At 43.5% G+C, this 11,649-nt stretch overlaps 4 protein-coding genes across 4 annotated transcripts; all 4 read left to right on the top strand.

Annotated features, from left to right (window-relative positions):
• Positions 1 to 251: 251 nt before the first annotated feature.
• On the top strand, positions 252 to 2,912 carry Pmar_PMAR006812 (tropomyosin 1, isoforms 33/34, putative; the record flags this gene model as incomplete). The annotated part of the gene is made up of 16 exons (XM_002788077.1): positions 252 to 374; positions 429 to 512; positions 566 to 613; positions 657 to 734; positions 784 to 870; positions 1,049 to 1,254; positions 1,391 to 1,598; positions 1,707 to 1,784; positions 1,830 to 1,935; positions 1,983 to 2,005; positions 2,098 to 2,161; positions 2,211 to 2,383; positions 2,438 to 2,517; positions 2,568 to 2,633; positions 2,681 to 2,736; positions 2,782 to 2,912. The coding sequence occupies 16 exons, from the start codon at positions 252 to 254 to the stop codon at positions 2,910 to 2,912; spliced, it is 1,611 nt and encodes a 536-aa protein (XP_002788123.1).
• Positions 2,913 to 3,675: 763 nt separating this feature from the next.
• Positions 3,676 to 7,945, top strand: Pmar_PMAR006811 (conserved hypothetical protein; the record flags this gene model as incomplete). The annotated part of the gene is made up of 16 exons (XM_002788076.1): positions 3,676 to 3,750; positions 3,797 to 3,905; positions 4,404 to 4,554; positions 4,606 to 4,705; positions 5,312 to 5,403; positions 5,453 to 5,512; positions 5,558 to 5,666; positions 5,806 to 5,918; positions 6,248 to 6,360; positions 6,468 to 6,534; positions 6,580 to 6,658; positions 6,706 to 6,774; positions 6,824 to 6,891; positions 6,950 to 7,048; positions 7,308 to 7,422; positions 7,794 to 7,945. 16 exons carry the CDS (start codon positions 3,676 to 3,678, stop codon positions 7,866 to 7,868), a joined length of 1,494 nt encoding a protein of 497 aa, XP_002788122.1. The 3' UTR covers positions 7,869 to 7,945.
• Positions 7,946 to 8,574: 629 nt separating this feature from the next.
• Positions 8,575 to 10,337, top strand: Pmar_PMAR006810 (30S ribosomal protein S12, putative; the record flags this gene model as incomplete). The annotated part of the gene is made up of 7 exons (XM_002788075.1): positions 8,575 to 8,710; positions 8,949 to 9,016; positions 9,060 to 9,145; positions 9,746 to 9,839; positions 9,898 to 9,981; positions 10,031 to 10,141; positions 10,299 to 10,337. 7 exons carry the CDS (start codon positions 8,575 to 8,577, stop codon positions 10,335 to 10,337), a joined length of 618 nt encoding a protein of 205 aa, XP_002788121.1.
• A 112-nt stretch (positions 10,338 to 10,449) lies between these two features.
• Positions 10,450 to 11,248, top strand: Pmar_PMAR006809 (hypothetical protein; the record flags this gene model as incomplete). Its single annotated transcript, XM_002788074.1, has 5 exons — positions 10,450 to 10,521; positions 10,577 to 10,656; positions 10,860 to 11,013; positions 11,062 to 11,132; positions 11,179 to 11,248. 5 exons carry the CDS (start codon positions 10,450 to 10,452, stop codon positions 11,246 to 11,248), a joined length of 447 nt encoding a protein of 148 aa, XP_002788120.1.
• Positions 11,249 to 11,649: the final 401 nt, after the last annotated feature.

Genomic DNA, 11,649 nt, shown 5'->3' with positions numbered 1-11,649 from the left:
AATTCACAAGAAATCTGTGCCAGAGCTTGATATCTCTCGGATATGTTTTATCCATGCCTTCGTTGATCAACCGACATCGTCTTCTCATCCTGTTTCTCGTCAATGGAAGTGAACCGAATTGGGGGGGGGGGCGAAAACCATGAATTTCGTGACACCAAGTTATGGGGGCAGCGCCATTTCCAAGTCGACACCCTGTAGTTGTAATCTCCTTTTTCCCTTTTGAACCACTCTAGTGGCAGTAGGTCGACCTCATGTCTGCCAGTCGAAAATTGCAGGCGACCATTGACGTTACTCTGAAGAAAGTCGATGAAGGAATTGATGAATTCCAACAAGTATGGCGAAAAGTGGAGGAGAGCCAAAATCAAAACCAACGGGTGAGTTGGAACGAAAAGTAAAGGTAGGCGGAATTTTTTACGCGATTTTTTCAGGAGAAAAACCAAATGGATTTGAAAAAGGAGATTAAAAAACTTCAACGATTTAGAGAGGATATCATGAAGTGGATCAATGGAACGGTACTGTTATTAGTTAACCATTTTTCCACCAGCAATTCGGTTCTAATGCTCAGGAAGTGAAGGACAAGGGGAAGCTCACTGACGCTCGACGGAAGATTGAGGTTGGCTCACCAACACATGAGGACTCCCCGATAGATTTTGCAGGTCGAAATGGAGCGGTTCAAAGAGTTTGAGAGAGAAAGCAAAACTAAACCATTCAGTTTCATTGGCCTACAAGCTCAGGTGAGGAGGGGGGTCTTCCTTGGAGTAATGGCTAAGTCGATGGTTTCAGGATAAGGTCGACCCTGCCGAGCAGAAGAGGATGGAAACTCGCAGTCAATTGGAGTCTTATGTGGATCAGCTGAAGCAACAGGTAGGGGTGACACGGTGGTGTATATGTGATGGAGGTGTCACACCAGAATGACGAGTATACCGCGGAAATGGAGAAAATCATGGGTGAGGGCGGCCGGGAGAAGGCGGGTAGGTGTATGAGAGGACTACTCCCATGGGTAGAATTGGTACTGTTAGGGAAGAAAAGGAAGTCGAAGGGCTCCAAGTTGAGCTCCGCTGAGTCCACAAGGGTCGCCGAATTAAGTAGTAGCGGTCGGGTTGAAGGACGGTCGATGGAATTAGTCTTGTTGGTAGAGCTGTGGATCGCGAGGCATCAGTGGCATCAGGCCAAGCTGGAACAGTTGATACGCAAATTGGATAATGAGGAGGATGTCGACTACGACGAGTTGGAGATAACTGAACAGGCGTTAGAGTACGCGTCTGAGAAAATATGAAATTTTTTAAAGAAATTTTGGGAAATTCTCGCGAGTTTTTGTTGGTGAATTTGTATGTAATCTTCCAAAATTTGTGAGGAGAGCGAATATAGCTGCTAAATTTGGCTTTATCAGTTACTATCTTGAGGAGCATGAGAATCCTGATTACTATCACGACGAGGAGTTGTATACCAACCACAACTTGGATGACAATCGTATTAATGCTTATACTAAGCCTATTGATGTTGATGGTACTGATAATGGTGATGGGGAACCTACCGACACGCAGGAGTCACAGGAGAGTTCTGATGAGGATAAACAGCCGAAGAAACCTGTCAAGGAGGTAGTAGTAGTAGTAGTAGTAGTAGTAGTAGTAGTAGTAGTAGTAGTAGTAGTAGTGGTGGCAGTGGTAGTAAACGAAGAGTGGCGAGCTTAGAGTCGTCGAGATTAGGTACCATTATCAGCTGGTGCTAAGGCAATGCAGAAAGCTCTAGCAGCCAAGGCAGCCGGGTATCAACCACCTTGTAAAGTGAGTTGCCCTGTCTTGAATCTTCCGGACCCCTCTGGGTTTCAGACCCCGCCTCGACCAACTCTACCAGCGCTCCCCTCGATATCCCCTCCGGCCCCACCGAGCCCACCGGCTGTTCCTCAGTACCCTCCACCACCACTGCTGGATGATGGTGAGAAGCTTCGGTGGGGTTTTGGCCGATTATGTGCCCGTTGTTAGCCTCGCAGATAGATAAGAAGGAAGTGAGAGTGTCAAGGTTAGTGAGAAGGTAGCGACACCGACCATGTAGGGATATCTGGAGGTCGTGGGTTCGATCCCTTTATCGGGCGTTTAGGCTACTGTTTCGAGTCCCGCACCTTCCCCGCCTCTAGCATCAATGCCCCCGCCTGGTCTCAAAGGTAACATAACCACACATCTCATCGCAGTAACGTATTTACTGTTTTTCAGCACCGGTTGTTGAAGATGAACCTATAAAGGTCGAGGAACGACATGACGATACCACACCTTTGTCAACAACAGCAACAACGACAACGCCGGTTGAGCCTGGTTTAGCAGTATTGTTACGGAGCTATGAGAATAGGCCGATGCCTGACGATCTATGCTGTAGTGAAGGAAACTATGTGAGATGAGACGATGTGGTTTTGTATGAACTTCACTGTCGTTTTGACTATCAGATTCCGGCGAATCCTATACCGTCTAGTGCAGCGAGGAAGAGCCCTTATCCTCAGCAACCGGTGAATGACACGGAATCGATGTGGGTTTGGGGGATTTGCGGTGGTTTGGTTGTACTTGTGGAATTTTCAGGTTTCAAAAGTTGTCTTTCGACACGCTAATGTTTGTTTTCTATTATCGTCCTGGCAGTTACGCTCAGTACTAGTGTGGGAATCTTAGGTTACGCTGGCTAAGATTCAAATTAGGTACCTTGCAGCACGAGAGCTAAAGCGGATGAGTTGGAGATTCCATAGCAGATATGGTACGTTCTCTCAGCTTGGTCGAGCGGGAATGTCCTTTTGATAAGGCACGTGGTTCAAGCGTCATAGCGAGCCCTCAGTGGTGAACCCTAAGTTCGAGTACGGCACTTATGTTTACTTTGATTGCTACGCTGACGAGTGGGCGCAGAAGATCAAGAAGGACTTCCAATTCGAGTAAGAGGCTGGTTCATGGGATGTTTGTATGCTCTTCGAGGGGTCCGGTAGTAAGAATTTATTTTCCGTGGAGTTGTTTAAACGGTGAGTGAATAATTCCGGAATGATTATTCAGAGGCCCTATATGTTTGCTGGATGCTTTTACTGTTGGATTTTGATGTTGGTAATTTTGCAGTGTGAGAAGTTGTAGTATATTTTCATACTGAATATGAGTATTCATTATACACTTTCCATCTACATTTTAATGCATTCAGTTATCGGAGCATATTCATATCACATTTTATCACAATTATATTATTTATGACATTTTCGAATTTAGTTCCGTTTTAGTGTTTCATGCTGGTGTGTACTTCACTTAACCATCTTTTCATCTCAAGTGAATAACATATGAGCTGGATGGGCCTATTACGGTCTTCCCAGTGGTAACTCATGATTGTCGTTGTGTCCGGAGCTAACCATTAGAAAAGGATAGTGTCAACATCATAAGTCGATGATCCGTTATCAATCCCGCAACCGGGGCACGTGTACTACTAAGCGTTCTGTCTGTAGTTACTGTCATCTGGAAGATGAGCTTCCGGTGGCGCCTCGGAGAGAAGACAATCGTCATTAACATGAGCTTACCAGAGAGGGACAGAGGAGATTCCATTTGTTCATTATTATCATTTCTAGAACCTTTCGAGTTGATCAGTACTGCTAATTGTGTTGATCGTAATTGAGGTCGGCTTTGACATAGCAGTGTGTTGCTGTTGGTGATCGTCCTTACTTTGATGAGGCTGTCGATCCTCGTACTTCTAGGAGTTCATGCAGTGGCTCAAGTGCGTGTTATAAAACCTGAGGAGTTGGTAAGATATGAAGAGGTTGACGTTAGTAAGATTCGGATGATGTCAGGTACAGAAGATCGATGAACCATGGGTCGCTAAGCATGTTCAAAATAACGGCTTTTTGCTGGGAGCAACGGCAACGTTTGGAACGCCACATTATGGCCAGCGACAACGAGGTGAGTGGGAAGTATTTAATATGGATATAATCTGACGCACAATATGCAGAGACTCATCTGGATTTTGAGAAGTAGTGTTCATCAGGGTGGTACGAGAATGGGAAAAATGTTCATAATGTGATGCCACTTACATGGGAGACTGTTTGTAGAATCTAATCTGAGTCATGTGGAAGGTTCACAATGAGTTATCCTCTCGGGAACTTTATATGTTTATGCTGTAATAGGCACACGACAGTTCAGAAGTAATCAAAAGATCTTGACAGTCTTTTGGTCATCGTTGCGATACAGGGCAATTGATACATGTCAAGGGAAACCCGTTCAACAATGTGCAGAGTACTCGTGCTAGCAACACGCTAACCCGTTTTGTATCCATCCCCGTCTAGAATGTATTGTAAGCTCTCGAGAGAGGGTTCTAGAATTGTCACTATAGATATTATTATTCTTTTCGTGCTATATATGATATTGTTAATCTTTGTGATTGCCAATTTTGAGCTGCAGGTCGACTGGTATTTGCCGAGTCCAAATCGAATCACTGCCAAAACGATTATGATGTTGACGGCCAGGAGTTCAACTCGAAAGATGAAAAAGTGGGGGAGGCGGCTTCTGTGGAAGGATCTAATACGCCAATGAACATAGTTGTCGTGGAGAGGTGATGGTTTTGGATATGGTACGATTTTGGACCTGTTTTGAATCTTTGTAGGGGAACCTGTACGTTTGTATCTAAAGTGAGGGTAGCTGAGGCTAAGAAGAACGCAGCAGCGGTGCTGATATTACAGTCCTACGAAAAGAGAGATCAGGATGTACTAATGGAGATAGTGGTGGTCATGACAGAATCGAAATACAGTGAACTTTTGCATTCGACACCGTGCTACTTTATAGTTTTTAGAATTTGGAAACTCTAGAAGTGTCAATAGTAGTGTAATAGGGCGGTCTCGACTCAAGACCGCCGAGAAGACTATCGTTCGCTTCTCTCAAGACTCTTGAGAGAAGCGAACGATAGTCAACTACTTCGTATTATAATCAGCATTTGTCGCTGTGCTACTCCTAAACTCAGGCTCATATACTTTTGCAGGTTTGAACTGTAGAACTGTGAACAGTAGTGTCTGGAAAAGAGCGAACGATAGAGAACTACTTCGTATTATAATCAATTCAATATTCATACTCTCATTAGGGAAATTTATATGTATTGATAATGAAGTTTAATCATTGCTTACTTACAATGTATGGAAGTATTTTATTAGTGTTATGAGTCTACTTCTACTGAAGGTAGCCTTGACAGAATCAAAAGATTGTGAACTACCGTTATTCGTTCAACAATGGTAGGAGAGATGATTGTCACTCCTACTCTGCAGCACTGTGAAAAGTTAGATGGTTATTTCAGAATCGCTCTCATTGGTAGTTTTCAGATCACAAATGTGGTCCCTGCTGATGATGGTTACGGTTCACGAGTTAACGTACCGACCATTCTACTAAGTTGGGCAGATTCGGAACTGTTACGGTAAGTGGCTGTAGCTTTGGCAGGGTGTGATATTAGAGAGCTCCTTCAGGGGTTGGCTCGATCGATTTAACAAAGACAACAGCAAGGCGACTGACGTCAGAATGCATAAGTAGAATCTTTCACCTCTGTATGTGTCGTCAAGCTTGAACCTAAGATACGTTCTGGTTGAGCTATCGTGGAACCTCCCAGTTCAACATGTTGTTGTATTTGACTGGTGGACTAGTGCAGGGAGACAGGACAGTTACAAGCTGTTTCACGATCTGGTGGGAGGACATATTATGGGATGTTTTGACTTTGAGAATTTTTCCACTCAGTTTATATAGGAATTGGAGTAGAAGTGTATGCAAATGAAAAAAAAAATCTATTTTTTTTGGAATTTTACATATTTTCCCACATTGGCAGGCACCGTTTTTTCGAGAGATGAAGGGCCGAATTAACATCAGACCGCACTACAACGTGTTTTCCCTGGACTATAAGGCTTATGAGGATATGTGTCTGTCAGTGGACGAGCACACGTGAGGGGCGGGATTTGTATCGCTGTAGCGAATGTGGCTCAACTTCGTAGACTTGAATTTCGAGGAGCGAAAGGATTTAGATTTTTTCGTAATATTAAAAGTGGATTTTCCCTACTACAGGTATTGGTAATAAAATTCGATATTTAGTGAGAACTGTGAAGAAATAATGTTTATAGTAATCGCCATCATAGCATGCTGTTGTTCAATTCTACAGGGTTGAAGAACTCAACAGGAAGGGTCGTATGAATGGGATATTATAGGAATACTGTTGCTCATGCATAGAATTGGACCATATTGGTGCTAATGTAGTATGCGTGTCCTGATAATAGATACTGTTCGGATGACGTTGAGAGTAACAGTCAGTTGACCGGCCGTATGGTCGTGAACGAAGACCTACGGCAACTATGCATCCGTGAGCTCACTGCGGAGGCGCTTTCAGCGGGTAGAATGCATGGGGTGGGAGTAGTAGTAGTAGTAGTAGTAGTAGTAGTAGTAGTAGTAGTAGTAGTGGTAGTAGTAGCAGGAGGAGGAGGAGGTTTTTGTTGTTAGGTGATGCTCTTGGGACGTTCAAGCACTCAGATGCGTATATCGATTATAAGGATATTTATCTCAGAGAGTAAGTCTTTGGGCCTATTTTGTATCTTACCAAACTCGACCTAAGATGCCCGGCGTCGATGGCCCATGATGCATGGAAAAACACAGCAGATGATAGGAAATTTGGTGACGCTTGTGCTGAGAGGGTAGGCATTTTATGGCGGGGGTTTTGAGAGATGTGGTCTTTGGGAAGGTTATGAAGCAGTTGAGGATCGATGTTGCATCCATTGATAAGTGCATGAAAGATGATGTTACGAAACGGGTAAGTTTAAGTGCTTTCGGTGCTTGTGTGAATGTATATGTTTTTGTAGAGTATTCTCAATGCACAAGTGCAGACGAAGGCGTGGAGTCCTTCCGCAGTTAGAATCAACGGATGGAGGTATTCTATAGGGGATGGCGGTGTTGTTTCGGGGATGCTCAGGCTGGTGTGGTATCAGATATGCTGGAGATTTGGATGCGGATCCGATTCGGAAGGCGATATGCTCAGCTTTCACGGACCCTCCGTCGGCATGCTCGAAATACGAAGCTCCTGATATGTGACTAACTGGGGAGCTCCTAGGGTTGGGTTCAACTACGTGTGTTGGTGATAATATGAAATTTATGTAGAAATTTCGGGGATTTTCTCGTTGGGTTTTGTCCACTCCTACCCGAAGTTGTATGTGAATTTCTATAATTACCTAAACTCTTTAGTTCAACTGAGCTAAGCAGAGATTTATTCCAACATCGGTTGGCATATTTTAGTGACACAGTGGATTTGGAAAGTATCAATATTACTACCAATGTTGTCCTCTTTAGAATTTACGAGGGTGGCGTGACATTTGGTACGGTCGTGCTGATTCTACTAGGCATTCTGGCGGGCCTCGGAATTGGTATGCTCATCTATAAGAAGTTTATAACACGATCTTTGCAAGTGAGTAACGGTGGTGGTCTAGTGTGTCTAGCAGTTGTCATTCGGACGCGCTCAGTGTGGGAAATTATGCATATGTTGACGAGAAATTTTGAGGATTTTCTTTGTATTTTAAAAATACATATAAAAATTCCTCAAAATTTCTATTGAAAAATACTATTTTTGTGCACTAAGTCGTTGAGAAAACTTCTGAGCTCAGCTGAGGAAACCAGATATATATTAGTCTAGGATTGAAATTTCATCCGCGACATGAAGAACACTAGTGAAAAACTTATATCATGACCACGACATAGCGCGAATATCGCGTTTTTCACAGAGTATTACGCCACTTCACGTAAAACGGGTTATGAAACTCCAACATTGAATCCACTCAGGCACAGTTGAGGGAAGAAGTGATGTTAGAAGTGAAGTCCCAGATGGCCGAGTACACTCCTTTAACAAACCATTGAAAATTCTGATTTTTTTGATATATACTACAGGGGATGTTACCTTGGTAGTTGCTGACAATTGCCGACTCCATCTCAACGACGATGATGATTTTGATGACCTCATGGTGCTGCTTGCGTTGAGTTTATATACTTCACTGGAGTTTCACAACCCGTTTAACGAGAAGTGACGTAATATTCCATGTAAAATGTAGGACGTATGTGTTTGCGCGGCTGGTAACAAAATTGGTTTCTGAGAAGTGAGATGTCAGCCATGTTTTTCACGGGAGTTTTTTTTCATATCACGGGTGAAACTCCCAGTATCGTTTACTCGTTGACTCTGAACTCGTATATTAGGTAGGATTTTATATTTATATTTACTTCCCTTAGGAGAGCTCGTTCGTAGTGGCGACGATTACGTATAAATTCGCGGTGATAACAGTTGCTGTTAGTTTTGTAAATGCTCAGCAGACTTGTAAGGAAGCAGTCTTGGTCATCGCCCCTATGCTGTACGACTGCTAGAAGGACTTTCATTTCAGCATCGCAGACCCCCGGGTTTGGACGTGTAAGGGAGTTTCACCGTTTTACGTGATATTCGCGGTATGTAGTGATTTGGGAAATATGTTTTTCACTAGTGTTCTTCATATCACGGCTCGTGCAACTCCAATAAGAAGTGCTCGTTAAAGGTGGTGGATTTCAGTTACCTAATGGGGCACAGCCTCGCCCTTTAATGGGTTCACCGTTGATCTCGAATATTGGTTCATCGCTGTATACAGCGCCGACTACGATACCGTTTGGGACTAGAGGATATACCTTCAGGCTGAGGGGTCGACTCTTTTATAAGAGGGTGCCCAAGTTTGTCCCCAGTAGTACTTTTTGCTGGTCTCGCGTGTGTGGTCGTGTATAATAGGGGCACGAACTGCATATATGTATATGGTCAACACCGTGTGGTGGTGATAATATGAAAATTCTGAGGGAAATTTTGGCAAATTCTCGATGCTTTTTGTAGACTTCTACCAGAACTTGGCGAAATTTCATCCTAATTTTCATACTGTCACTATTCCATGTAGTTGACTATATTCTCCAACATTGTACTGGTCTCAGGAAGGAGTTGGAATGTCCGATCGAAATGGCTTGAGGGAAATCCTTTTAAAAAAGGCATTTGCGTGAAAGTCAGTCGAGCTTGACAAAATGCCAGTGAAAATGATGTTTTAGGTGACAGTTAAATCTCCGAGGAAACCACATTCGGGGCTGAGGAAGGTGGCAAGAGTTCGGCTCAGCAATAAAAGGGTCGTCTTAGCGTAAGCTTAGCTCGATCGTTGGTCCTGATGATGTATATCCCCTCGATATGGAATTTAGCGGGGTTATTATAATGGAAGTTTCACGGGCGGCCGTGATATGAAAAACACTAGTGAAAAACATATTTCACGACTACTGCATATCACCGCGAATTTCGCGTTTTTCACCGAGTTTTACGCCACTTCACGTAAAACGGGTGAAACTCCAACATAGAATAGTGCGTGAATATTTTACATACCGCACCACAATACAATCACGTAGCGTCAATTGTTAGCCCTTCTGATATGAATCCTTTCAAGATAGCGTTTGCGGATTTATGGTATTAATTATCGTATTATATTCATTGTAGTCTCACTCGTGTCACGCGAAGTGGCGTAATACTCGGTGAAAAACGCGATATTCGCGCTATCTAGTAGTCGTGAAATCAATTTTCCACTAGTGTTTTTCAACTCCATAGTATTACCCTTTATATTCATTATCATGTACTTACTCCTCTATATTATAACAAGTCAGCGTAAGCTCAAGTCGTTTATTATTCCTTAGCACATTTGTGGTGTTCGGATGAGGCTATTGTTAGTAGTGGTCAGTTTTGCATTGCATAGGTTCATCCCTGGTATCGGCCACAATCTGCAAGTGCATAGTGTGGTGCTGGTCAGAGGTGGTCGGGCTAATGATATACCAGGGTGTAATTATAAGGTAGGACGACACAGCGTGTCCCCTCGACACAATATTTCTGCACGCATGCGCAAGTCAGATAGTACGAGGCAAGTTTGACTGCTTACCAGTGAAGGATCGTCGCTCGCGGCGTTCAAAGTATGGCGTCAAGAAGCATCCTATAGTAAATAACAACCATGTGCTTTTTCCCTCTCGATTTTCCGCATTTTCAGAGAACCTGGAGAATGCGAATGCGACAGTTGTATACGCCTTATGACAGGAAGAAGCATTTCTACAGCACAGGGGAACTCATTCCCGGCAGTGCTCCTATACCCCCGCCCCCTGTGAGTGGAAAATATACACGCGATCGACTATGTTGGTGAAATTAGGGAATTTATCGCTGGTTTTCGTCGTACACATAATTAGCTTTGGAAACTCCTGAGCTCAGCTGAGGAAAGCGAGCATATATTCCTGCAACACTGCTCTTGGACTCGCTCTCAGGTTCTGCGGCGGAAGAAACGGGCGTGGTTGGCCGGCTGATGGTGATGCTAATCATGCATGTTTTAGTGACGTTTCTGGGTGACTCGACAATATTTGAATTGCAAGTGTCCGCACAGGGTTGATTTAGTTTAGAATTATTCGTATTTGTAAGATGGCTAGAAAACAAGCCAACAAAAAGGAGTCTACCGAGGAGAAGTCAGTGCCATCAGATCAACAATCAGAAGTAGTTGAATTGCCCCCTTTACCCTCGGGAAAGGGCGGGAAGCCTTCCGGAAAAGATGACGGCCAAGAACAGTCAGTGGAGAATCAGCAGCAGCAACAAGAACAAGGGCCCAAGTACCGAAATCGGCTCCATTTTGTGAGGTTATCGATTTTGCAGTTGGAGTTTTTAATATATGTGTTTGTTACCCTCAGCTGAGCTTAGAAGTTGTCTCACTAATTATTAAAAGTTTACATGCGAATTCGGCTAGAAGTCTACAGAAACCAATGAGAATTTCTCAAAAAATTTTCCCAGAACTTTCATACCAACACATGTGCATATTTCCTCATACTGTTTTGTAGGTACACCTTATTCGGTCTGCTGTCGCATGAAGAAAATAGAAAAGTTGCCATTCCATTCGCCTTCACTGCTCTCGCTATGTTCGTGGTACCCATTAGTGTATTTTTCGCGGTACAGGCGGCTCTACCGGGGATGGGTATTACCGATGATAACAAAGTGAGTTAGTCGATGACCATTCTGGGAGGTTATATATTCACTGTACAGATATTGAGTTACTCTGGTATCAGTGCGGTCATTTCTGCCAACATTATTATGGCACTTTATGCTTTCTATGCGTAAGCAGCCTTGACTCTCAGTTTTATTCGGGTTACGTTTTGTCAGGTACCAGGAAGAAAAACACGACTGGGCGGCTGTTCAGGAGAAGAAAAAGGATGATAAGAAAAAGAACTAAATAGCGATATACTAGAATCTACCGCAAGTTCCTCAGCTTGTTTTCACCGACTTGTGTTGGTGATGTCAACGAAGGGTGGTATAGGAAATGTTAGAATATATGTTAATTCTCCTCGGCTGAGCTTGGGAGTTTTCTCACTAATTTACATACGAATTCGCGTAGAAATATGCAGATTACACAATGATAACTTCCCCAAAATTTTCTCACATTGTCACTAACACATGTAGTTGACCATGTGCGTATTTTCCTACACTAAGTGCAGAGTTGTTGTTGTTGGTCATGCTCACTATTCCCGCACCTCCTGCAGAAGGACGAGTGCTTCCCTCGCCGAACTACAGGCAAACTCTCAGTCGCAGAGGCCTGGGGGTAACAACACTGGCTGATCAACGCTCTCCTAGAAT

The sequence above is a fragment of the Perkinsus marinus genome, assembly GCF_000006405.1.
Source record: "Perkinsus marinus ATCC 50983 genomic scaffold scf_1104296928836, whole genome shotgun sequence".
NCBI classification, from domain to species: domain Eukaryota; phylum Perkinsozoa; order Perkinsida; family Perkinsidae; genus Perkinsus; species Perkinsus marinus.
The sequence above is the reverse complement of the archived record's forward strand: the minus strand, read 5'-3'. Positions and strand labels throughout refer to the sequence as shown.